The sequence below is a fragment of the Peromyscus maniculatus genome, chromosome 7 (assembly GCF_049852395.1).
Source record: "Peromyscus maniculatus bairdii isolate BWxNUB_F1_BW_parent chromosome 7, HU_Pman_BW_mat_3.1, whole genome shotgun sequence".
In the NCBI taxonomy this organism is placed as follows: Eukaryota; Metazoa; Chordata; class Mammalia; order Rodentia; family Cricetidae; genus Peromyscus; species Peromyscus maniculatus.
Genome location: NC_134858.1, coordinates 107954710 through 107981345, shown reverse-complemented (window position 1 = coordinate 107981345; position 26636 = coordinate 107954710). Strand labels below are relative to the sequence as shown.

Here is a 26636-nt window from a genome sequence, read left to right as displayed (position 1 = left end):
GAATGAGCACTATTCTTGTGTGTGTGTGTGGGGGGCAAGTTCAGTTCCCAGCATCCACATGGGGAAGATCATAACTACCTATAAGTCAGCTTCAGAGAACCCAATGCAATCTCCTGGCCTCTGTGGGTACTGTACACACATGCACACCCCCCTATATATATATCATTAAAATTTTAAATATTTTTTAAAAGTAAAAAGGGGCTAGAAATATAGCTCAGTAACAGAGGACTTGCCTAGCATGAGCCCTTAACTCAACCTCGGGCACCACAAACAACCTCATAGAAAAAAAGAGCTAGAAGGACATGTTTTTTTTTTTTTTTTTGCCTTAAATGAAAAACATTTTATGAATTTTGGTTCTTATTCAACACTTAGTTTTCTAAATCAGCACATATGAATTTTCATTCTGTTTGTCAAAGTAAATAAAAAATATGAAAGAAGTAGGGAAGAGGAAGATAAGGAAGTGGGGGGAGGGAAGAGGGAGGGAGGGAGGGAGGGAAGGGACTCTCTGATCATCTGACCTCAAAGAGGAGGCTGAATGCATCCTCCTCTTGACTTGTGAGATGGACCGACAAGCCCTTAATGAAGACCCCTTGAGGGTTTTCCACGATGGTCATTGGTGTGACTGAGGGTCCAACGTAGGGCAGAGTGGACAGGAGATCAAACAGGTTCTCATTATAGATCTCCAGGTAGGAAACACGTACAGTGATGGCATGTGTGGGACGCTCCTCAATCATCCTGAAAACCTAGATGGAAATTTGAGCACAGTCACGAAGAGTAGAGCTCCAACAGCCAACGCGTTAACATCAGCCCCGAGGAAAGCCTCAGGAGAGAGCATCAGGGAGTGTGGGACAATTCTTGTCCTAAAAAGGTTTATAGTCTGGCTGATTGATGATGGGCATGATCAACAACAACTGCTACTGTTAGGTAAGATTATCCACTCTTGGGTTTTATTGTTTTGGTTTCCACACTCTGTCCCGGGCTGTCTAGAATTCAAAATGTAGCCCAGTTAATTATCCAACTCACCGGGTTTTGGTTCAGTCTTCCCAAGTACTGGGATTACAAGTGTGGGCCATCATGCCCAGCTAGAGATACTTAAGTGTTTTGTTTGAGATGGGGTCTCATGTAACCCAAGTTGCTCAGGAATTCTCAATGTAACCAAAGATGACCTTGAACTTCTGATCCTATTCCCTCCATTTCCTGATTACAAACACATGCCACTATGATGCCCCTCCCCCCCCTTCAATGGTTGGGGATCAAATCCAAGGCTCTGTGCATGTTAGGCAAGCTATTTACCAAGTGAGTTACACTCTCAGCCTTTAGATATTGAAATTTTGACAGTGGGATAGTAGGCATATTACTTCCAAAAAATGAGCATGGGGTTTATAAGAAAGGCCTTTGTTTGGCAGCCCTAGCTATCTTAGAACTCACTCTGTAGACCAGGCTGGCCGTGAACTCAGAGATCAGCCTACCTCTGCCTCTCAAGTGCTGGAATTAAAGGCGTGCACCACCGTGCTGGGCAGAGGAGAAGAAGGCCTTTTTCATCCTACCTTTAACCAGATGGTCCTCACCAGACCTGGGCTAGCAGGCCCCAAGGGAAAGAAGGCCCTTCTGCCTAGGCTTCTGCTTTATTCCCAGAGCCATGGCTGCCATAGTCCTAAAGGCTCAGGTCATACCCTGCTTCTTGCCCTTCTTCTTTCAGGAAAAACTGAATGAAGAAGCCACAGCAAGATAATAAGGAAGTTCTGAAAGAGCTGCATTCCCTTCATTAAAACCAGCAACAAGCATGATTAGGACCTCCAAATCCTTAATTACTGGTTCACAGACCATGGGAGCAGCAGGAACCTGATTAGCATGCCTGTTCTCTCCTTCACAAATAAGGAAACAGGCTTATTGTCAGGGAGGGTCTATCTGAAAATCAAAGCCCTCTTTTCCTGGGGACTCGGACTCCACCCCAAGCCCAGTCACAGAAGCCTGTCTCCAGAACCAGTGGAGCTGTAGTTCACTGGAAGGCTGAGCCCACTGTCTCTAGTGGCCAACCTGGAGAGAAGAGGGCAGCTGTGTGGCGTCCCAACACGGGCCCATTCTCTACCTGCTGCAGGGCACGAGGGAGAATACCCCGGTGCTTGTAATTCTCAGTGGCCCCCGTCATGGTGTATGTCTTGCCAGCTCCCGTCTGCCCATAACACATAATGGTACCTGCAAACATTTTGAAATATGTCTGAGTGACATTCAGAAAAATCACTTCATGGACAGACAACTCTTGTCTCCTCAATACGCTTGGTGCCATCCAGGACTCCTGATGTGAAGGTAGCCAGTAAAAACATCCAAAGACATCAGGACAGGAAGAGGACAAGTACACAGAGGAACAGAGACATAAACAGTCAAAACGTGAACTCATGCCCTCAATCTGTGATCTACATAGAACTCTATGCTTCCCGTCCCCAGATGATCTGGTCCTAGGGTTAGGGAACGCTGTGGCTGGAACTTTTCTTGAAAAGAATAGGAGGGAGCTGGAACATTAGACCTTCTCTCTCTCTCTCTCTCTCTCTCTCTCTCTCTCTCTCTCTCTCTCTCTCTCTCTCTCTCTCTCTCTCTCTCTCTCTTTTTTCAAGACAGGGTTTCTCTGTGTAGTTTTGGTGCCTGTCCTGGATCTTGTTCTGTAGACCAGGCTGGCCTCAAACTCACAGAGATCCACCTGACTCTGCCTCCTGAGTGCTGGGATTAAAGGCGTGCGTCACTGCCACCTGGTGGGTGATAGGTTTTAAATGAGTGGTCCTAATTCCGCATCTTGGAGCCAGAAACAATCAGCAATTAACCCATTGCTAATGAACCAGAAGTCACGTCGGCTGGCCTTCAGAGCCCATCTGTAGTTCTGTAGCACCAAGTGCCTGACTATTAAGTTTCCTAATTCTTAATCCCCCATCTTTACCTCTAGGCCACAGTCTCTTGGGGAATCATGAACGTATCACTGGGTCCGTGAGGACCACATCTATGTATCACCTGCAGAATACGTTATAATGTTGGCACCTAAGACTCTGGAGAACGGAGAGAGTCTAGCTATATAATTCAAACTGTTCTCACATCCCTGATCCCCTGCCTCCACCTCCCAAGTGCCGCACTTACAAACATGCGCAGCCATGCCTGGCTCTCTTCACAGCCTTTCCTAGAGAAAGTCTAAATCTCTTGGAGCTAGGTATGTAGCACAGTGATAGGACATGTGCTTAATATTCGTGAGGCTCTGGGTTTGATACCTAGTACCAAGCAACCAACCAACAAATAAACCCTTGCAAAATAGAGAACATTCTAACCAGTAGTCACCAATTGGCAAAGACTGTAAACTGCAACTTTATTCTTACTTTTTTAAGCTTTCTAAATTTTTAGATAGGGCCACATGTAGCTCAAGCTGGCATCTCACTGGTAGATAGCTGAGGATGACTTTGAACTCCTGATCTCCTGCCTCTACTTCCAAGTGCCGGGATTACAGGGATTTGCTACTATGTCACACTCTCAAGGGGCTGGATTTTTCCTTTTATTTTGTTTTAATTTATTTTTAAACGTATGGGGTGTTTTGCCTGCATGTATGTCTGTGGATCATGTGAGTGCCTGGTGCCCAAAGAGTCCAGAAGAGGGTATTGGATCCCCTTGAAACTGGAGTAATTGATGTTTGTGAGCTGCCTTGGGGGTGCTGGTAATTGAACCTGGACCCTCCAGAAGAGTAAGCAGCCAATGCTCCTAACTGATGGGCCATTTCTCCAGCCTCATTAACTTTTATCAAGATTAAAAAACAAGCAGATAAAACAAAACACATGTAATAGCACAGACTTGTAATCACCCGGCTGGGGAAGCAGAGGCAGCAAAATGGTTACAAGTTCAAGGCCAGTCTGGGATGTATACTAACACATTGTTTTACAAAAATATTTTATCCCATCATTCAGGAGGCAGAGGCAGACAGATATTGAGTATGAGGCCAGGCTGGTATATATAGTGAGTTCCAGACCAGCATAAGGCTACACAGTGAGATCTTGTCTCAAAAAACAAACCAAGATGGGTGATGATGGCACATACCTTTCTTTAGTCCCAGCATTTGGGAGGCAGAGGCAGGTGGATCTTTTTTTGTTTGTTTTGTTTTTTTGTTTTTTGTTTTTTCGAGACAGGGTTTCTCTGTGTAGTTTTGGTGCCTGTCCTGGATCTCACTCTGTAGACCAGGCTGGCCTCAAACTCACAGAAATCTGTCTGGCTCTGCCTCATGAGTGCTGGGATTGAAGGCGTACGCCACCACTGGCTGGTGCAGATGGATCTTTGAGTTCGAAAATAAAAACTTTAAAATAGTCTTTGACCAAATAAGTCCATAAAAAATTAGAAATGACTCCCAGGAATCTATAAGGATGACCCCAGCTAAGACTCCTGGCAATAGTGGATTTGTAGACTGAACTGGCCATCTCCTGTGATCAGGCAAGACTTCCAGTGGAGGGACTGAGACATCAATCTAGTCACACGACCTTTGACCTACAGTCTGTCCTGTCTATAGGATGTACAGGGTGGGGGTGGGGTGTAAGTGTGGCACAGAGATTGTGGGAGTGACCGACCAACCAATGACTGGTCCAGCCTCAGACCCATGACAGAGAATGAGCCCACCCCTGACACTGCCTGGAGTGCCAGGACCCAGAGGCTGGATGGCCCAGAGACCTAGAATAGAACCAAATATAATTGGAGGGGGAAAAATGTCAACATAATGTTGCCTAACGATATTCTGCTATACTCATAGATTGGTGACTACCCCAATTATCATCAGAGAGCCTTCTTCTAGTAACTGATGGAAACAGATTCAAAGACCCACAGCCAGACATTAGGCCAGGCTTGGGGAATCCTGCTGAAGAGAGGGAGGGAGGATCATAGGAGTCCAGGGTTGTAGGGTCAAGGGCATCACAAGAGAACCCACAGAAACAACTAACCTGGCTCATAGGAGCTCACAGAGTCTGAACCAACAACCAGGGAGCCTGTGTGGGACCAACCCAGGCCCTTTACAAATATGTGACAGTTGCGTAGTTTGATCTACTTGTGGGACTCCTAACAGTGGGAGTAGGGGCTGTCCCTAATTCTTTGGCTGGCTTTGGGAACCTATTCCTCATGGTGGATTGCCTTGCCCAGCCTTAATACAAGGGGAGGAGCTTAGTCCTACTACAACTTGATATGCTTTGTTGATACCCATGGGAAGCCTGCCCCTTTCTGAACAGAAGCAGAGGAGTGCATGTGGGAGGGTTAGGAGAGGTGGGGGAGGGAATGGGAGGAGAGGAGGGAGGGGAAACTGATTGAGATGTAAATAAATAAATTTAATCAAAAAAATTCCAGGCCGGGCAGTGGTGGCACACGCCTTTAATTCCAGCACTCGGGAGGCAGAGCCAGGTGGATCTCTGTGAGTTTGAGGCCAGCCTATTCTACAGAGTGAGATCCAGGAAAGAAACAAAACTACACAGAGAAACCTTGTCTTGAAAAACCATAAAAAAAAAAAAAAAAAAAAATCCCAATAAAGCTGTTTTTATGCTGGGCATGGTTGCTCATAACTTTAATCCCAGCATTTAGGAGGCAGAGGCAAATAGATCTCTGTGAGTTTGAAGCCAGCCTGGTCTACATAGTGAGTCCTAGGCCAGACAGGGCTACATACTGAGATTAAGACTGAGATTAGGTCTCCCCCAACCCCTCAAATAAAACCGGTGTTTGAGAGATTTGAAACAAGACTACAGTTGGCCAGCTAAGAAATACCAGAAAAAGGCAGGGTCTTCTAACAACCACCAGAGACTGGATGGAACCATTGCTCCAATGTTACAGAGTAAATATATGCTCTACCACTCGACCACAGGCTGACCAGTACACAATGTTAGTAAGCAAAGTTCTTATGTTTTATTTTATTCAGAATAGAGTACCTCTTGTACCTCTTCTTCCAGGAGGGCCTTCTCAGAGTCCTACATAAAACGACAACTGATTAAATTACCATTGTATCCGTCAAGGGCTTGAGAAACTGCATCCTTGGCGACTGTCTCATAAACCAAGTCCTGGGAGGCGTCATGAAGAACTCCATCCAGCTTGAATGACCAGTCTGTCTGCTGGTTATTGACAGCTCCTCTCCGAGTGTCTTTTTTCAAGTGAATGTCAATGCTCTAGGGGAAAAAAAAGTGAGACAGGGAGAAGCCAGGTATGGGTGACACACACCTGAAATCTCAGCCCTTGGAGGCTGAGTCAGGAGGATCTGGAGTTCCAGGACAGTCTACATAGTGAGAAACATCACACTTTTGAAGAGGGGGTTGGAGCTACTTTTAGGAAACCCTTGTAAAAAGACCCTGTGATAACACTCAGGAAACAGAGGCAGGAGGATCTCTGTGAATTCAAGGCAGCCTGGTCTACACAGAGTTCCAGGACAGCCAGGGCTATAGAGGGAGCCTCTATCACATAAATAAATAAATAATCACTGATAACTGAGGCCTGACTTAGAGAAAACAAAGGATGTGAAGTTCCTTAAAAGTTTTTTAGATTTATTTTTTATTTTACAGGTGTGAATGTTTTATGTGAATGTATGCATGTGTACTGCATGTGTGCCTGGTACCTGCAGAGCTCAGAAAAAGGGTGTCAGATCCCCTGGAACTGAAGTTACAGACAGTTGTGAACTGTCATGTGGGTGCTGGGAATGAAGCCCAGGTCCTCTGCAAGAGCAGCCAGTGCTCTTAACTACTGAGCCATCTCTCCAGCCCCAATTTATCAGGTTCTAATTAAATTAGATTTAGTTACAGCCTAAATTAGATTTAATTTAGATTAGATTTAGTTATACAAAGTATAGAAGCTTTGAATTAGATTTAGCTATACAAAGTATAGAAGCTTTGAATTAGGCAAGGGTAGCAGTGAAATTAGAAACAATGGCCCTGGCCCTGGCCCAGGCCTTGTCTGTTTGGCTACAGGTGGTGATGCCCCTCCATCCTCTTCATTACGTCCAGGAATTACTTCCACAAACAACTGTGAGCCAAGGGAGCAATGATGGAATGGTCACATAAAGTCTCTGAATCTTTCAGACACAGTCTTTTGTGTGAGTGTAAACTGAGAGTGCCCAACCTACGTGTGTTGGGGGACATTCGATCACACTATGAACGAGTTTGCGTTTGCGTTAATGAAATAAAATTAACCTTGGGTCAGGAGGCTGCCTTAGCAACTAGTTGACAGAAAGTAATCATAGAGCCTGAGAGGGCATCCGGGAGAGGGACGGAGACACAGGAAGTAGTAGGGTGGAGTTCAGAGTGAAACAGCCTTTTCTAGTTTGGGGAAGCAGAAGCGTGGTCTTTCGGAGACACCAGCAAGGAGGGAAGGTCAGCTAATTGTGACCCAGCCTCTCTGAGCTGGCAGGTTTTCACACCAGCCTTTGAATCTTGAATCTTATTTATAACTAGAATGACAGAGATTTAGTTCAAGTGACCTTCAGAGGCCGAGACAGAGCCTGTGCCTATGGGAACAGGATCCCTGCCAGGCTGTGGCCTGAGCAGAGGCTGCTGCTAGAGAAGCAGGCTGGTAAATGTGGAGCTGCAATCACCGGCTGAAATAGCAGTAGATTAAGGCGTAGCCCTTGTGCCGAAGTTTAAAACAACATACCTGTAATCAGATTTTCAGACGCACCTTCAACCGATTCCCTGTAAGATTCCAAGTTGTTTTTTTTTTTTTAAAAGACATTTTTATGATATGAAGGCTCACTTTGAATTTAGGTGTTTGGCTTTTTCCTCTCGGTCTCTCAACTGTTGAAATCACAGTATAGCACCATGCCAGCTTATTCCAAGCTCTTGATAGGGGGACTCTCACTGAAATCTACTGGCTGCTGTAATCCAATAACCAGGACCCAGCCACCCAGAGAAGAACAAAACTAAGGCTAAGACTGATGGGGTCACAAGGTGTGGTGACATGTGCCTATAACCCCAGGACGTGGGAAGGAGAAGCAAAAGGATCAGGAGTTCTAAATCATCCTCTGGAAACAGCCAGTTTAAAGCCAGCTGGGTTACATGAGACCCTGTCTCCAGAAAGTCAAACACCACCACATATTAAACGTTGCCTCACGAGTTTCATGCTCTATGCTTCCGTGTTTGTTGAAATTGTGCCCATGGAAGACATCATCCAGGGCAGGGCCATCCTTGAGGTCTTTTCTGACTATCAGGACTTGCAAGATCTGAGCAATTTGTTCTTGAATTATTCGTTTAAAAAAGGTCTACCTGAGGGCTGGCGGGACGGCTCAGTGAGGAAGGTGCCTGACAACCTGAGTTTGACTCCCCAGGACCCATGTGGAGGGAGCAAAGAACATACTAGACAATCCTGCAAGTTGCTCTCTGACTTCCATATTTGTGCTTTAGCAGACATGTGTGTGTGCACCTCCCCCCACCAGACAAACGAAAGAAAGAAAAAAAAGTTGAGAATCTCATGAACTTCCTCATTAACAGGGTAGTTAGGAGTTCACGGACTCTAGAGTCCACCTGAACATTTATCAATGCTGTCTTAGTCGTGTTGAAAATTGTATTTATTTGTGTGTGTGTGTGTGTGTGTGTGTGTGTGTGTGTGTGTGTGTGTGTAAATGTGCATACAACAGCATGTGTAAGGAATTTGGAGGACAGCTTTTAGGAACTGATTCTCTCCTTCCACCTTGTGGATCCAGGGACTAGAATTCAGGTCTTCCCACTCGGTGGCAGGCATCTTTACCACTGAGCCGTCTCTCCAGTCCCTCTGTTTTGATCCTTGCATGGCTGCTGGAAAACAAGGTCACACTGACCTGGAGAAGGGAAAGTAAACACTTACTTTGTTGTCCCCTCCATACGTGATCATTTCATGAGCAAAGTCATCGGTAGGCTTGACACGGACAAACGCTTGAACCTTTTTCCTAGTACCCATCCTGGCTAAAGAGAAGAGAACAACAATATCGTTAGCAGTCATCATAAAATACCAACTAGAAGGGAGAGGTCATTTGGCAAGATCGGAATAAAAGCCTGGCATGGTGGTACACACATGGAACACTAATGCTTGAGAAGTGAAGGCAGGTAGGTGAGAGTTCAAGGCCAGCCTCAGCTCCATTGTGAGTTGGAGGACAGCCTGGGCTACAAGAGACCAGTTGCAACCCACTGTCACTACCCAACAAGGACATGTGCCTCCTCTCTTATAGGCTGCTTTGCCATTTTCCACCATGACTCCAAAGAGACTGAAATCCAAAGCAAAAAGACTGCTCCCTTTAGTGGCCTGATTTTAGCTGCTGTTTCTAGAAATATCCTATATCTAAGATGAACTCATTTATTCTATTTTCTTTGACATACTTGCCTGGAACACATTAAAGCCAGTTGCCTTTTCTTCATTAACAGACCTTCTTTCATGCCCCTGCCTCCCAGACTAACTATAGATTAAGTATCTTTTAAAACATACGTTGATTATTATTATTATTATTACTAGGGATGAGAGACCCCTGCCTCAGCTTGTGGTAGCAGTCCAAGGACAACGGAGTCAGTTCTCTCCTTCCACCATGTGGGCTTCAGGGTCAGACTTGTGTCGTCAGGATTCCAAGGCAAGCACTCTATTTGCTGAGCCATCTTGCTGGCCCTAGGTTAAATACTCCTTTAATTTTATTTTGATTTTTATTTGTGTATGTCTGTGTGAGTTTATGTCACGTGTGTGCAAAGGGCCCTTGGAGGCCAAAAGAGTGTGTCTGATCTTCTGGAGCTGTTGTTACAGGCAGTAATGAGCTGCCTGACATGGGTGCTGGGAAGAGCAATAAGCACTCTTAACCACTGAATCATCTCTCAAGCCCCAATTAAGTGTTCTTGCTCTAGTCCATAATCAAACAGTCTTTCTTCTCTCACGTAATGAAAAAACCAATCACAGTCTCGTCCCCTCTTGCTCTCAAAACTTGACTATATTCTCACCTTTAAAAAAAGGTTTATTTGTTTTTATTTTATGTGTATGGGTGTTTTTCCTGTAGAAATGTCTGTGTGTAACGTTTGTGCAGTGCCTCTGGTGGTCAGAAGAGGGTACTGGATTCCCCGGGACCAGAGTTACAGACAGTTATAAACCACCATGTGGGTGCTGGGAATTGAACACAGGTCCTCTGGAAGAGCAGCCAGTACTTTTAACTGTGGAGCTATCTCTCCAGCCCCCTCACAACAGGGAGCCACACGTATATTTGGCTTCAGTCACTATACTATAACAAATCATATATGTATGTGTATATATGCATGTGTATTTTAAAATAAATGTTTGCTGTAGCTTTGTGGGATGAACGCTTTGTAAAAGAACAGCATAGAAGTCATAGGGAGGCAAGCTTAGTTAAAAGACTCTTCTAACTATGAAGAGTTGTCTCATAACAGAAACTAAAGGCCAAGTAAAGTCAAAATGCTAGTCAAAAGAGATGTTACCAATGGGACTGTTGCGCTGAATTCCCATAGTGGGGAAGCAAAGAAGTGATTAAATAGAATTGATAATTCAACTAATTTTGTTTTGTCTTGAGACCAGGGCTCATGTATTCCAGTCTGGCCTTTTAAAATTAATTCATTTATTTTTAAAGTTAACTTTAAATTTTAAAATTAAAATGAATCCATTAACTTAATTAATTGTGTGGAAGTCAGGATACAAATCTGTGGGGTCAGTTCTCTCCTTTCACTTTCACATGCGCTCCAAGGATGAAACTCAGGTCACCAGACTTGCAAGGCAAGTAAGCGCCTTTACTCACGAGCCACTTCACTGGCCCGAGGCTGGCCTTGAACTCCTTATCCTCCTGCCTTTACTCACGAGCCACTTCACTGGCCCGAGGCTGGCCTTGAACTCCTTATCCTCCTGTCTTCACTTCCCAAGTGCTGAGTTACAGACGGAACTGCAGCACCCAACTAATTTTTACAACTGTAAGAACTGAACACTTGGTCACCTTTTCAAGTGTCCCATGATATATAGTGATGATAAAGGACTAAAGAATGACACCAAACCCTAAGAGCTCTAAGGAGAGATAAGTAAAGTCTTCTTGTAAAAATCATTAATTCTGTTAAATCTAGCTAAAGTGCACTGAAACAATCAAGAAAAGCCTATGAAATATATAATAAATAATTTAATTGTTCTTAGGCAAATTGGCAGGGTAGAGTTTTAAGTTGAAGCATTCTCTGTGTGTGTGTGTGTGTGTGTGTGTGTGTGTGTGTGTGTGTGTGTGTGTGTGTGTGTATGTGTGCATACTCACCTGTGAGTGTGTGTAGAAGCTAGAGTGGAAATGGGATGTCTGCACTATTGATCTCCACCATATATTTTGAAGCAAGGTCTGTCACTGAACCTGGAGCTCACCATTTTGGCTTTACTTGCTGGCCAGAAAGACCACAGGGTGCTCTTGTCTCTCAGCTCCAGCATGAGCAGCTTTATGTGGGAGCTAGGAATCCAAGCTCGGGTCTTCATGTTTGAAGCAGCAAAGACTTTACACAGTGAGACATCTCAGAGCTCTAAGATGGGCTTCCTAAGAGTCAGGTGTGGTGGCAGCACTATGCCTGCCTAAAATCCCAGCACTTGGGAAACGGAGGCATGAAAATACACAAAGATACACGTTCATTATGTCACTCTCAGTGACATAATGAGTTCAAGGCCAGTCTGGGATACATGATGCCCTGTCTCAAAACAAACAAACAAACAAACAACCTTTGGAACTACTATTGTACAATGTACAAAACAAAATTTAAATACAGACAAGGTCCACATAGCAGGATGTAAGCTGCACTAGACACTTCCCCTTCAACTGCCCCATCAGGGCTGGGCCAGTTCAAGAGGGAATAAAGCATTTTCCCCCAAAGTGACCTGCACTTGTATTGAGGGAGGAGACAGGGAAGGAGAAGACACAGAGGGAAACCATTCATCAGCAAAAGAAGTGGCTGAATTCATAAAAAATTAGGGAAATGTCAGACAAAGGAAGCTGATTCATTCTTCTAACAAACTTGAGGGGTGTTTAATGATTTTTTAAAACCTTTACAGAAAAACATTCCCATGTGAAACAGAACCTCTTCTAATATTCATAAAAATCATATAAAGGGCCAAATGTGGTGGTGTAGGCCTTTAATCCCAGCACTCTGAAGGCAGAGGCAGGCGGATCTGTGAGTTTGAGACCAGCTTGGTGAACATATCAAGTTTCAGACCAGTGAAGGATACACAGTGAGACCCTAGGTCAAACAAACAAACACATGAAGAAGGCATAAAAGGGCCAACGAGATGGCATGGGTAAAGGCACCTGCCACCAAGCTTGATGGCCTGAGTTTGATCCCCAGGACTTACAAGGCAGAAGAAAAGACCCAATTCCTCCAAGCTATCCTCTGATCTCCACACATGTTCTCTGGCACACAGGGGCACACATATGCATGTGCGTGTACGCACATACACATACACACACACTTAATAAACTATAATAAAATATTAAAAGTATACTAAATAAGTAATAATATTTTACATGTACTTTTCTAATAGAGGTGCAAGGGTGCTACCTAACAAAAAATTATTCTAGATTTTAAAAGTATTAATGGCTTTCACATTTCTTTTTTTCTTTTCTTTCTTTTTTTTTTCTTTCTTTTTTTTTGTTTTTGTTTTTTTGAGACATGAAGCGGTTTTAAATTCTCTATGTAACAGTCCTGGCTGTCCTGGAACTGGCTTTGTAGACCAGGCTGGCCTCGAACTCACTGAGATCTGCTTGCCTCTCCCTCCCAAGTACAGGGATTAAAGGTGTGCACCGCCCAGCCCAGCTTTCCCATTTCTAAACACAGCTTGGGATCATTTCCTCTTACCATTACATTACCCACCATCACCATGGTGTTAGGGAGCCTACAGAAACAAGTTCAACAGAAGGTGCTGCCCTTCCAGCTTACAGTTTTGATGCTGTGGATGAAATGGAAGCATCACCCACCACACGCACCGCAGCTGTCAAATCGAACACAGTGCTCCCAAGTCTGCCTGTCACAGTGTGAGCATTTCCTGCATCCCTCAAGTCACTATTTCATGGAAATCTTTTCCTAGCACTTTTGGATCTTTTAGAATTTTTTGTTTTTTAGAAAATTAATCTGGAGCCGGGTAGCAGTGGCACATGCCTTTAATCCCAGCACTCGAGGCCAGCCTGGTCTACAGAGCGAAACTACACAGGAAAAACCCTGTCTCGAAAAACCAAAAAAGAAAGGAAGGAAGGAAGGAAGGAAGGAAGGGAGGGAGGGAAGGAGGGAAGTAGGGAGGCAGGGAGGAAGGAAGGGAGGGAGGGAAGGAGGGAAGTAGGGAGGCAGGGAGGAAGGAAGGAAGGAAGGAAATTAATCTGAAAAACATTGGGGTAAGAAAAGAACGTAGCTTGCTTGAACATTTTTGTCTGCAAAATTGAACTCTAAAAAAAAAACCACATATAGCTCTAATGTGAACCACAAACTGAGGAAACCGAAGGGAAGATTTCATTTCCAATTTCATTTTGATTTATATTATGGAGAAACTGAGAGTAGGGAGAAGTGGTGTGTTGTTCATAATTTTAAATAATTTTTCCTTGAGACAGTGTGTCACATTGTAGCCCAGGCTGGCCTTGAACTCTCAGTCCTCTTGCCTTAGCTTCCCAAGTGTTGGGACAGCACCTCCAGGTGACAGGTGGGCTTTTTACTCAATTCCTACAGCTCTGGGAAACCCTCCCCAACACAAATCGCAAGAGCCCATCTTCCTAGATTCCAATGCCATTGAGTATAACCTCTGGAAGGGATCACAAAGAATCCAGAGAGTTCTGGAAGCAAGTTCACAGGCCAGCTCAAAGAACTTCCCAGAGCTTTCCTCCTTTTCTGCCCTGAAATTTCTAACATGCGCATGCACATGCAGGCACCCATCTGTTATTTCCACGGTTCCCTTGATGCTCATGCCACCAGACATTCCTGCAGTCATATGCAACCTGCCATGAGCCTCTCCAATGGTCCACACTCCTCCCTTGAGCCTACTACTCCATAGCACATCAAAGCCACATGCCATTTTGCACTTACTGAAATACTGCTTGTTACCGTTCTTATGCCGCTTCATTTATGTGGGCTTCAGCTCCCAAATCAAATTACGAGCTGCTTGAGGACAAGGACTGTGCCTTTTGTCTCTTGTGATTCCCCCCACAAAGTCCAAAACAGCGCCCAGCACACAGCAGGTGCTCAAGAAATGGTGGTTGGTGGTGATACTCATGGCTGGAAGTCAGAGGGTGACTGGATCTCCACAGGTGGGTCCATCTTCAGTCACTACTGAGAAAGTTCCAAGGTATATGATGTCACTCCTCTCCCACACTACCTCTAACCCCTGAACCTGCAGACTTCTTGAAAGGACACTTCATTTCCAGGTACAAGAAGCCATGTTCAGTCTCAACACACCCTCCCCATAAGGTAGTGTATCTTTCCCTCAGGACTTTGTACAGAATACCCCCAGCCATTTGAACACAATCCTTAGATACTTCTGGTGTGATACAATGAATTTAAGTAGCCACCAGGAGACCTCTGTGCTGAGAGATTCAGTGTTTCTTTATTTGTTTTAGGCCTGGGGATGAGCAGAATATACATGACTCATGAAAGCTTGACAAGAGAAGAAAGACCATTCGATGGGATGACTGATAGGCACTACGGGTCCCTATCTGCCATGCTCTTATTAGATCAGGAACAAAGACTGCCCAAGAAAGATCTAAACCCACAACACCTACTGTATCACACCGTGAGTGAGATGAACCCAGGATTGGCATCCAGGCAAAACCGGCCTCTCTCTTATTTCTCACCCAGTGTGTATGGGAATCCTTTTCTAAAGTGAGTGTGGCAGGCGGCCTCAGTCCCATTCCCGTGCCCCTCTGGAGGGTTTTCCTCCTCTGTAGCTCGAATGGCTCCAAGTGGTGATCCCGAAGGTCTCTCCAGTTCGAAAATTGAGGAGTGAAGTGTCTGAACGACCTCTGACACTCAATCTCACGCCTTTTTTGTCTAGGGCGAGTCGTGGGACCCGGGTAGAGGCTCGTGGGACTAGAGAACATTAGTTCAGAAACTCCACGCTCTCCTAAGCCGCGATCAGGCTGAAAGGGGCTCTCTAGGGGTGCCTCGCTTTTGTTTTTTTTTTTTTGTTTGTTTTGTTTTACAAATAAAGGATCCAAGAGGAGTTCGGAACCCAGCCACTGCCAGAGCGGATATCCCCATCAGGTGTCCCTTTTACCTAACACCACCGGCGCGTGACCACTGCTCACCTCGTAAGGAAGCGGCACTCGGGTAGAGTGACCGCTATAACTGCAGCGACTTGAGGGAGCTCTGTTTGCAATCTGGACAGCCGGCCGACTGGCTGTGTACACAGTCGCCATGGCAACGGGAAGCTTCCAGGGACTCCGGAAGTAGTGTAAGGTGGCGGCGGAATTGAAATTCACATTCCTTCCCTGAAGACACAGGTAAAGTCAGGGCTGAGCAAAGAAGACGGAAATGGAGTCAGTTAACCTGAATGGCCTGGAGCAGCTGTATATGCGAAAGTGGAGTATAGATTGCGGGGGAGAAAAGAAGGCCGTGTATGAACCAGGAAGCGGGGCAGCGAGACTTCCGGTGCAGAGGAATTTGCCAGTACGGCGGCCGCGCAGGCTTGCGGTATTTCTGCTTCGCGCTCCGAGCTGCCGTCGGCGTGCTCCCTTGCCCCGCCCTGGTTAGTGTGAAGCCTGCCGGCCAGGCCTGCGCAGTTGCAGCGCCCGGGGAAGATGGTGGAGGACGGCACCGAGGAGCTGGAGGACTTGGTGCATTTCTCCGTGTCGGAGTTGCCTAGTCGTGGCTACGGCGTCATGGAGGAGATCCGGCGGCAGGGCAAGCTGTGCGATGTGACGCTCAAGGTATCGTGGTCTGGGCGGTGGCTGACTGAGGGGAAAGGGACCGAGCGGGAAGAAAAGAGGGGTGGTGGACAGTGGAAGAGAGGTCCAGCGGACTGAGGGTGGAGAGAGGTTAGAGGGAACAGAGCCGGAGGGAGAGTGGTGCCAAGCGCAGAGGGGGATTGAGGCCAAGTTGGGAGAGGAAAGGGGGCAGCCGTTCAGCCATTGGAAGGGAAGACTGAGAGTTGTGCCGCTGACGCCCTAAGAAAAAGAGACATTGGGGTATCCGCCTCCTTTTCTGTCACCCAGACAAGAGAAAATGTTCTTACAGCCTGTCTAGGAGGAAGGGGCGGTGACTGACTCCACATTCCGATGGACACCACTAAAACATCTTACCTTGTCATAAAGTCTTTTCTTTGTGCTCCGTGAAGTTGGCTGTGCTGTTGTAGAGGCTAAGCCTTCTCTTCTGGAGTCATTGCCTGCCCTTGGCGCTTTTAGAATCGGATCTGGAGATCTTTTGGTGTGGACTACTCTGCTCCACGCTAGAAAACAACCCATGGTCACCACCAAGGGCCCTGGAGGCCAGGCTAATGGACTTCTTGGGGAGAGGGATATGTTCACCGCCTGTTCCCTACCAGCATTCTGGTCCGGTGCCCTGTGCTTTGAATCATGCCGGGCTGCCCCTTGACCAAGCTGCTGAGCCAGGTGGATCCCCTCCAGGTGGGCAGATGCTGCTTGCCTGTGGTTTTTCCTGCTGGACTTTGCCTGGAAGGCTCTTAGTGTCGGCGCCCGACCCACCCTCTTCCTGTTTCAAAACAGCAGAAAGACACAGACACCTTTTAGCTTTTATTTTCTATTTAGTTGAGGAAACGTTGCTTCTCCACATATTCGAGTCACACTGCTAGGTAGGATGGTTAATAGTTTGGCACTTTAAAAAGCAAGAGTCTGAGAGTCTCGCTTTGGAGACAGAGGATTTGCCTTAAAATGCTAGCTGTAACCTTGGGCAAGTTTCTTAATCTCTCTAAGCTTAGGTTTTCCAAATGTGAAAATAAAGATGACTCTTAAATCTCACTATTAGTGAGGATGAAATGAGATATTTGGTATTCTTTGTATAACACCTGTCATAACTTTTCATCAATCCTGAAAGAAATGGTTTTCTATTAGAGTACTGTAATGGTCTAAGAAGGGGCAGAATCTTCCCAGGTGAAACAGGGAAACCAAGATTAAGGAAAACAACCTGGAGGAAAGGGTGCAGTAGATGGCAAGGCCACTAGAGATTTGGAAGCTGAAGAATGACTTAATCAGGACAGTAACATCTGAGATGAGTCGGGACGGGAAAACAACCCACAGTCACCACCAAAGGTCCTGGAGGCCAGGCTGATGGACGGCTGGAGGAGAGGGATATGCTCACCGCCTGTTCCCTACCAGCATTCTGGTCTGGTGCCCTGTGCTGTGAATCATGCCGGGCTGCCCCTTGACAGAAAGAAGAAAGAAATAAGTTTTGGGTTAAGATTTAGGCTGTGGACTGGCAATAGGCTGATTGGGTAAAGGCATTGGCTGCCAAGCCTGATGACTTGACTTCAAGCCCTGGGACCCACATGGTGGTGGCAGGAGAGAACTGATTCCTGGAAATTGTCCTCTGCCCTCCACCTACACACCTACACACACACACACACACACACACACACACACACACACACACACGCTAGATAAATACAAATGTTTTTTTAAAAGATTTAGGCTGTGCCAGGTGGTGGTGGTACACGCCTTTAGACCCAGCACTCAGGAGGCAGAAGCAGGCAAATCTCAGTGGGTTTGAGACCAGCCTGGTCGACAGCATGAGATCCAGGACAGCCAGGTCTACACAGAGAAACCATGTCTTGAAAAGCAAAAACAAACAAAAGCATAGGTTAGAACTTACGTGACTATAGACTCTCTTCTATAAAGCCTCAGGAGTGCTCGGTGGTGATGGGAGCCATAGAAAGACCAGGTCTGCATTTTACTACTCACAAGAGCTGTTCTCATAATCGAGTCTTTCCTCAGACTTCGGTGAGTCCTGTTTTTCAGTTAAGCAGGCACTGAAGATCATTTGGAGGCTTTTTGGGCATGTGATGATTTAGTAACTAGTTGCCCCCTATTAGGGTAATTGTTCTCAAACTTCATGGGTATTAGAATCACCTGGTAGCCTTCCTCGTTCATTAGTGCTCACCCTAGAATTTCTGATTCATAGGTATGGCATGTGCCCTGTCGAGTTCACTAGCAATGCTACATTCCAAGTAGTACATTCTAGTACGACATTCCAAGAACCAAGCTATGGAATACTATAATGTATAGACTTGTCCTTTCAGGGCATATTCAGAATCAATGAATCGTCTTTGTATTCAGGGATGCCCTAGTTACCCAAGCCTGGAGTCACGGGTTCATCCTGTTCAGAGAGCAATCCACCTGTTTTTTGTTGGCAGTGACAGAGCAGTTGCCTGCCCAGTAGAGGGGACCGGTACTGCCTGTTTTGGGGCCCTCCTCAGGACACACCTTCTGAGGAGACTGATATTCCTAGTGTTTGGAGTTGGAGCTGTTCTGCAGTTGCTTGACCTCTGCATTGCTCAGAATTCCCCATCAGTCAGGCACTGGCTTGTCTGGTTTTCATCTTGTAATCATTTGTCGATGTTTCTAATCTCTTGCTGTGCTGTATTTGCCTTGGGAACTTTGCTGTTCTCGATGATCTGAGAGGCAGTTGTGGCACAGACTTGCACGGCTCTGAATACTGCTCTGCCACTTCATGGCTGGCAAAACTTAAATTCCTGAAATGCTAGTGAGTCAGTTTATCCTACCGTAAATGGACACCATTACCTACCTGAGTACTAAAGATTCAGTTACTTAATGAACTTCGAACTTCATGTAATAAATGCTCAGTGAATAGTAGGTTTTGTGTTTTATTGTTGTTTTTTTTTTTGTGTGTGTGTAGGGTTTGTGTGTGTGTAGGTTTTTTTTTTTAAGATTTATTTATTTATTATGTATACAGCATGTATGTCTGCAGGCCAGAAGAGGGCACCAGATCTCATTACAGATGGTTGTGAGCCACCATGTGGTTGCTGGGAATTGAACTCAGGCCCTCTGGAAGAGCAGTCAGTGCTCTTAACCTCTGAGCCATCTCTCCAGCCCCGTGTGTGTGTGTGTGTGTGTGTGTGTGTGTGTGTGTGTGTGTGTGTGTGTGTGTGTGTTTGTTTGTTTTAGATAGGATCTCACTATGTAACTCAAGCTGGCTTTCAACCTTCTGTCTCATGCCTCCCCTTCCTGATTGCTGAATACTGGGATTACAGTTATACACCACCATTTCTGGCTCATTTGTGTATGTGTGTGTGTGTTCGCACATATACGTGCTAATATATTTTTTATTTGTTTGTTTTTATATATATGGATTTTTTTTCCATGTACAGATATATACCACTTGTGTGCTTGGTGCCCTTAGAGGCCAAAGAGGACATTGGATCCCATGGAACTACAATAACAGATAGTTGTGAGATGTTGTGTAAGTGCTGGGAATCAAACCTGAGTCCTTTTGAAGAGCAGCCAGTGCTCTTAACCACAGAGCCTTCTCTCCAACCTTTCATAATAATGTTTAAAGAGATAAGATCTTAATGTGTTGAGCATCCTGGCCCCAAACTCTTGTGCTCAAGCCATCTTCTTGCCTTTGTTTCCCAAGTAGGTGCATGCCGTTGCATCTGACTCATTAATAATAATTTAATGATGTTTCCAGAGAAAATATAAATAAATGTATGTGTTTCATTTGCAGGGTTTTGCTTTATTTTATTTGTGTTTTGTTGTTGTTTGTTTTTTCAAGACAGGGTCTCACTATGTAGCTCTGGCTGTCCTGAACCTCACTGTGTAGACCTAGCTGGCTTCAAACTCACAGCGATCTTCCTGCCTCTGCCTCCCAAGTGCTGGGATTAAAGGCGTGCACCACCACCACCACCACCACCACCACCACCACCACCACCACCACCACCACCCCGGCTATTTGTGTCTGCTTTTTGAGACAGGGTCTCAAGTATCCGGAGCTTGCCTTGAATTTGCTCTGTAACTAAGATTGACCTTGAATTTATGGTCATCTTGTTTCTCCCAAGTATTCAGATTAAAGGCATGCCTCATCACACGTGGTCTCAGTGTGCAGTTTTGAATTTATCTGGGTTTATTTATGTTCCTTGCCTTCAAAGAGTATGCAGTCCACTGCTCTGCTTCAGTAGCTTGTATTTAACAGTTGAGATCATGTCCAGAAAATGCTTGTTGGAGGTCACAGGCTGGATTGGGCAAACGTGGGGTTAGATGTAGTCTCCGTGTTCTCGTGTTGAGTCACAGAAGTGTCCCCGACAGAACTGATCTCAGTTACTCCTTTGTGACTTTGAATTAAGCTACATAAGTTCAGCTGCACTCACTCTTAACATACACGTCCTTATCTTTCCTCCCTTCCTAAGCAAGAGTGAAAGTGAGCGATCACAGGCTCTCACGCCCTCAAAGGTCACTGCTAATACTTGGACCTAGATTTACTTTGCCTTTTGGAGATATTTAAACTTAAATTCCTTGGTAGCCTATTGGATAATTAAGTAGGAGTGTGACAGAAAAGAGTAATATATTCATTATTTATTTTTTAATAATTTATTTGTAATTTATGTGCATTGGTGTTCTGCCTACATGTATATTTTTGTGAAGGTATAAGATCCCCTGAAACAGGAGTTACAGACAGTTGCAAGCTGCCATGTGGGTGCTGGGACTTGAACCTGGATTCTCTGGAAGAGCAGCCATCTCTCCAGCCCCTATATTCATTTATTTAAAATCACATTTTAGCCATGTGTGGAGGCACACACCTTTAATCCCAACACTATGGAGGAAGAGGCAGGTATAGCTCTGTGAGTTCCAGGTCAGAGCTACATAGTGAGACCCTGTCTCTAAATTAATTAATTAATTAATTAAAAATAGAATAAAACCTTTTTTTATTTGTAATAACTTAAACTTCTTATTAGAAATAAACAAACAAAAAACCCTATGGTTCTTCTCTTTGGCAAGTCCTTTTCCCTTAATGACCAGAAGGATAGTACAGGACTTCTTGGCAACCTATGGAATGTGACTGAGGTCTGGATAGAGCCATTTGTATCCATGGAGGTTCTCATCTTCCCTTCCCACTTCATCTCCATGCCTCTAACAGAAGCCCAAGGTTCAGGCAGTGTGTAGCAGATTCATCTGGGTCCAGTCAGTTGGGCAAAAGCCCCACCTCCCAGATTCAGGGAGCATTCTTCCTCATGAGATCTCAAGTCAGCAAGTGGTTTGTTCTGTTTTCCCTCAACTCACATACTCCTTTTTTCTATATCTGTGAAAGCACAATGGGGAGAATATCACCAAACCTGCTTCTTTGGTATTCAGACCTTTAAGCTTAGAGGAGAGAAGAGAGGACTCTATGTGGTGTGGGGTGTGGGGTGTGTGTGGGTGGGGGTGGGGGTGGGTGCGTGTGGGGGTGAGGTGGGGGGGTGGGGGTGGGGTATGTGTGGAGGTCAGAGTACAACTTTGTGGAGTCTATTCTCCCATCTTTACATGGATTCTGAGGGTTGAACTCAAACCAGAGGGTCTTGTATGGCAGACATTTGACCTGACGCCATCTCTTCTGTTCCTGCTAAAGTTTTGAACTAGGATCTGAGAATTTAGCCTCCAGAAGGAAATGTCTTTTCTCTCTCTTTCTTTCTTTCTTTCTTTCTTTCTTTCTTTCTTTCTTTCTTTCTTTCTTTCTTTCTTTCTTTCTTTCTTTCTTTCTTTCTTAAAAGATTTACTTATTTATGTATTTATTGTGTATACAGTGTTCTGTCTGTATGTCTGCCTACAGGCCAGAAGAGGGTACCGGATCTCATTACAGATGGTTGTGAGCCACCATGTGGTTGCTGGGAATTGAACTCAGGACCTCTGGAAGAATAGCCAGTGCTCTTAACCGTTGAGCCATCTCTCCAGCCCCCGGAAATGTCTTCTCTATGAGTGAAGGACACAGTATTAGATTTTCTTTTGATCCACTAAATCCAGGTATAGAGCTTTCACTGAAACTGGTTTTAGATGCTGCACATGCAAGTCTGGAATTGTGCCCTGTTTGTAATAGAGGTGTAGGTGGGAAGAAAATGAAGTCAGAACTTGTTGGTGCATGCCGTTTTTGTTATGTATAGTGTAGTGTATTGCACAGGGATAATTATAGAGCTAGAATAACCATGTTAAAAAGAATCCATAGAGGTCTCTATTAAAGCCATTTATTTTGTAGATTGAAAAACCCTGAAGCTTAGAGCTATTAAGGGATTTGTCCAAGGCATGCAACTATATTAGCTGAGATCCAGCATAGCTATTTTTGTGTGGATGGAAGCAATGCTTTTACGCCCTCTGTCTGGTTACTCACCTGCACTTCGGATGGCATGAAGCAGAGCAGGATACAACCAACCAGCCCATCTTTAGTGTTGCTTGTGAGTCTGGAAGGCAGTGATGTGAGTGTGTCTAAATTCAACACCCAAATCTGTTGAAACAGAGAGGAGAATGAAGATGTTTTCTGCTGTTTCCTAGATGTAAATTCTTTTTTTGAGGGTACAGGGGCTTTGTGACAGAGTCTCACTCTGTATTCAGGCTATCCTGAAACTCACTGTGTAGCCAGGACAACCTCAGACTTGGTGATCTTCCAGCCTCAGCCTCTGGAGTACTAAAATTGTGGGTGTGAGCTATCAGGACCAGTTGTAGACACATGTTTTGGATTCCTTTGATTTTGAAATGACATTATAGGCTGGGCGGTGGTGGAGCACGCACTCGGGAGGCAGAGCCAGGCGGATCTCTGTGAGTTCGAGGCCAGCCTGGGCTACCAAGTGAGTCCCAGGAAAGGCGCAAAGCTACACAGAGAAACCCTGTCTCGAAAAACCAAAAAAAAAAAAAAAAAAAAAAAAAAAATGACATTGTATACGAAAATTTAAACTTCTGAATACTCACTGAATAGTTTATTCCTGGGACTTTCTCTGAATTTTTAAAGTGGGTAGAGAAGAAGAATACACTCCCTGAGGAGCAGGGCACTTATGGATAAGAATTTGACACTCATCAGATCTCTTTCTCATTTGAATTACATTATGGATAATGCTGTTAACATTTGGACACTTACTAAGCAGGGGTGTGTGTGTGTGTGTGTGTGTGTGTGTGTGTGAGAGAGAGAGAGAGAGAGAGAGAGAGAGAGAGAGAGAGAGAATGAATGAATGAATGAATGAATGAATGAATGAATGAATGAATAGAGAAGAATATAATACTGCCTGGCATCTGGGCTTGTGGAAAGTTGGAGGCGCAGCAGTCTGGAAAACCTGTTACCAGCAGAGTGAATTCCATGGGGTTCACCCTGATGCTTCTGGAATGTGGCTGGGAGTCAGAAGCCCATGCTTGGGGACGCTTCTCACTGTAGACAGTTCCTTTATTGTTTTGCATGAGACTCCTTGGTTTGCCCCTCAGCCACACCTGGTGTAGCCTGATGATGGAAGGATGACAGCACATTGTTTTCTACAGACGTGTTCCCAGGCTTTCCTAACTTAGAGGCATGACTCCCACCTCCCTCCTCTGAACTCGCCGACTCTTGGCACTCTTGTTCTCTCTCTGGCATGGAACCATGCAGCTTCTTTGCGGTTAGTTTATGTGCCAGCAAGACCGTAGGGAGAATACCCAAACAGCTGACTACATCGTCATGTATTTCGGTTGGGAACAAAGTGAATGAATCGAAATGTGTGTGAGCCACAAGTTAGCAGTCCTAGTAAGTGCTGGGGATGTGTAGGTAATACAGTTTCCGTGGTGACTACTCATAGCTTGGAAAGCAGCTATGCACAGTGCACTTAGGAGCTGGTGTGGCTGTGTTCTCATAAAAACTGTTGCCAAAGGCAAGTGTGAAACAAACACAGTTAGCTAGAGCTCGTTGGCCTGGGTATGTTTTAATGGACCTGTGTAGAGCTGACGTTTTTGGAGTTGGTTACAGTTATAATTGCTTTGTGACCCTACATACAGCATCCAGGAATTGGAAGTTCCTCTTACTAAAGGGATGGCCGAGGAGCGACGGATGGAGTTCAGCTCTGGAACTCTCACTTAGCTTAAGGGAGGCCCTGGTTTCTAGTGTCCCAGAAAGAAAAGCAGCAAAGATGACTTCGTGAACAATTCTCAATTTTCAGGCTACCGCAGGTGACCCCGAGTCTGTTACTCTGGTTGGTGAATGAAAAAGTTAAAATTTGAATTTCACTGGTAAAGTCTTATATCTCTATTGGAACATGAGGCTGAATATTTTAAAATTGTTAATGAAAGCCTCCAAACTCCCTTTCTGTCTCACTTAAAGCTGAGGATGCCAGGCTGCTCACTTGCCCGCACTTTGTATGTGAACTTGTGATGGGCTTGCTACCCTTCACTGTCAACTTGACTAGATTTGGAGTCAGCCAGGACATGCACCTCTGGGTGTGTTTTGGAGGAATTTCCAGGAAGGTTTACCTGAGGAAGGAAGACCCACCCTGAATGTGAGTGGTACTGTGTTCTGGGCTGGGGTCTTAGACTGAATGAAAAGGGGAACAGGAGGAAGCCAGCGTTAACTCTTGGCTTCTTGACTGTGGACATAGTATGGTGTTTTGAGGGAGAAACACCCCCCACAGTCTCCAGCACTTAAATACTTGGTTCCCAGAGGTCCTGTTTGGGAGCTTTGGGAGGTGTGGTCTTGCTGGAGGAAGTATGTCACCGGGGGTGGGCTTTGAGAGTGGAAGACTGGAGTGTGCGTCCTGCATGTGCGTCAAGGTGTACGCCCTCAACCTCCTGCTCTGCCGCCATGTCTTCGCTCTGCTGTCAGTGACTTTACTTACCCTCTGGAGCTGTCAGCCAAATAAACTTTCTTCTCTAAGTAGGCTTGGTCCTGGTGTTTTATCACAGCATCGGAAAATGAACTACGGAAAGCAAACAAAACCAAAAGGGGAGGGGGGAGAGAAGTAACTCATGCACACAGTGTGGTGAGGGGCTTCATGCTTCCACGGGCATGCCTTCACTGTGATGGGCCATGTCTCCTCAGACCACGAGCCACCTAACTTTCCCTTCCTTGCTCCTGACATATTTTGCCACAGCAATGCAAAAGTAACTAACTTAGGTAGTATGCTAACTCAGCTGTTAACAGCTGAATTATAAACCAGGAATGGTGGTGCACACCTGTAATTCCAGCACTTGGGAGGTGGAGGCAGGAGGATAAGAAGTTCATACTCATAGCCAATTTGGGAGGCTAGCCTGGGCTACGTGAGACCCTTTCTCAAAAACCAAACCAACAACTGAAGCACAAATTGTATTAGCTCAGCTCTAAAGGTCACTTTAAAAAATTGCCCTCTGGGATGGGGAGATGGCTCACTTCTGGATAAAATACTTGCTGTGCAAGCACGTGGACCTAAGTTTGGATCCCCAGAACCCACATAAAGTCTGGGACAACATTATATGCCTGTAACTCCAGGGATAAGGAGTGGAGTTAGGTGGGCCCTGCAGCTACTGGCCATCTACTGTAGCTAAAATAGCAGTTTCATGTTCACTGAAAGAGCCTGTCTCAAGGGATGGAGAGATGGCTCAGGAGTTGCTTGTTGCTCTTGTAGAAGACTTGGATTTGGTTTCCAGCACCCACATAGTGGCTCACAACCATCTATAATTCTAGTTCCCCGGGATCCAACACCCTCTTCTGACCACTTTGGGCCCAGGCATGCACATAGTACACAGGCATGCATGCAGACAAAAAAAAAAAAAAAGATGCAAAAGCAACCAAGGAAAGACATCCTGGCATTAACCTTTGGCCTCCACTAATACCAGTATGGGCGAGTGCATCTTTATACACACATTCATACACTGTACACACAGATTAATTAATTTTAAGGACTTTTTTTTTGGAGACATGGTCTCACCCTATAGCTCTAACTAGCCTAGAACTGACTATACATTAAGCTGGCCTTGAACTCACAGTGATCTATCTGCCTCTGCTCTCTACTACTAGGATTGAAGGTCTTCTCCACCTCCTTTACCTGACAAAACATTGACTTTAAAGAGATGACACATTTAAATATACATCCTGTGAGCTTATTCTTTGTGATTGATTCATAAAATGTAAATGTCTTGATACCTTAGTAGAGTTATAGAGTGATCACCAAAGTGTGCCGTGTGAGCAAGTCTTACGTGTACCAGTACATTGGAATAAGTCATCCATTGAAAATTCACCTCCAGATCTGTATCTCTGCCCCTTGTTTTATTTCCATTTGTACTGAGCATTCTTGTACTCATTCTGTCTAAATGAACCCTATTGCCCTCTTAGGCAGATGCTGCACCACTGAGCCCTTAGCCTCTCACCTTCCTAGGCCACCTGCTGTTTCCTTTGTGTGGGGATGACAGATCACCCATCTAACTGCAGTTAAAACTCTGGACTTGGCTTTAGCTTAGGTTCAGTCCTTGCCCCCTTTGTTTTCATTTGGTTTGTTTTTTTCAGACAGGGTTTCTCTGTTTATCTCTGGTTGTCCTGGAACTCAGTCTGGCCTTGAACTCAGAGATCCACCTGCCTCTGCCTCCCCAGCGCTAGGATTTAAGTTGTGCACTACCACTGCCCGGCATGCCTTAAGATTTATGTTATTTATGTGTCTGTGTATACAGGTGTGTGTGTAGGTACCTGCAGGAGTTACAGGCAGTTGTGAGCCACTGGCTGTGGGTGCTAGGAATTGAACTCCTGTCTTCTCTAAGAACAGCAAACACTCTCACCCACTGAGCAGGCTCCCCAGCTCCT

The 26636-nt window shown here is 45.2% G+C and overlaps 2 protein-coding genes across 9 annotated transcripts in view; one reads left to right on the top strand and one right to left on the bottom strand.

The window, feature by feature from the left end:
- The window catches only part of Kif9 (kinesin family member 9), a 61909-nt gene extending 45278 nt beyond the window's left edge, over window positions 1-16631 (bottom strand). Inside the window, exons 1-7 of one of the 6 annotated variants that reach the window (XM_076577156.1) lie at window positions 16462-16631; window positions 16223-16368; window positions 15230-15436; window positions 8815-8912; window positions 5990-6155; window positions 2090-2196; window positions 519-743 (exon numbers count right to left, since the gene is read on the bottom strand). In XM_076577156.1, coding sequence (XP_076433271.1) covers window positions 519-743; window positions 2090-2196; window positions 5990-6155; window positions 8815-8907 — 591 coding nt within the window. In that variant the 5' untranslated portion in view covers window positions 8908-8912; window positions 15230-15436; window positions 16223-16368; window positions 16462-16631. Of the gene's footprint in view, window positions 1-518; window positions 744-2089; window positions 2197-5989; window positions 6156-8814; window positions 8913-14012; window positions 14256-15229; window positions 15627-16222; window positions 16369-16461 lie in introns of those variants that run through there. The other 5 variants (XM_042281747.2, XM_042281749.2, XM_042281748.2 and 2 more) reach the window with 5 other exon arrangements.
- The window catches only part of Klhl18 (kelch like family member 18), a 73457-nt gene continuing 62535 nt past the window's right edge, over window positions 15715-26636 (top strand). For all 3 annotated transcript variants that reach the window (XM_042281752.2, XM_006985857.4, XM_016004429.3), the window contains exon 1: window positions 15715-15850. In XM_042281752.2, coding sequence (XP_042137686.1) covers window positions 15722-15850 — 129 coding nt within the window. In that variant the 5' untranslated portion in view covers window positions 15715-15721. The remainder of the gene's footprint in view (window positions 15851-26636) is intronic.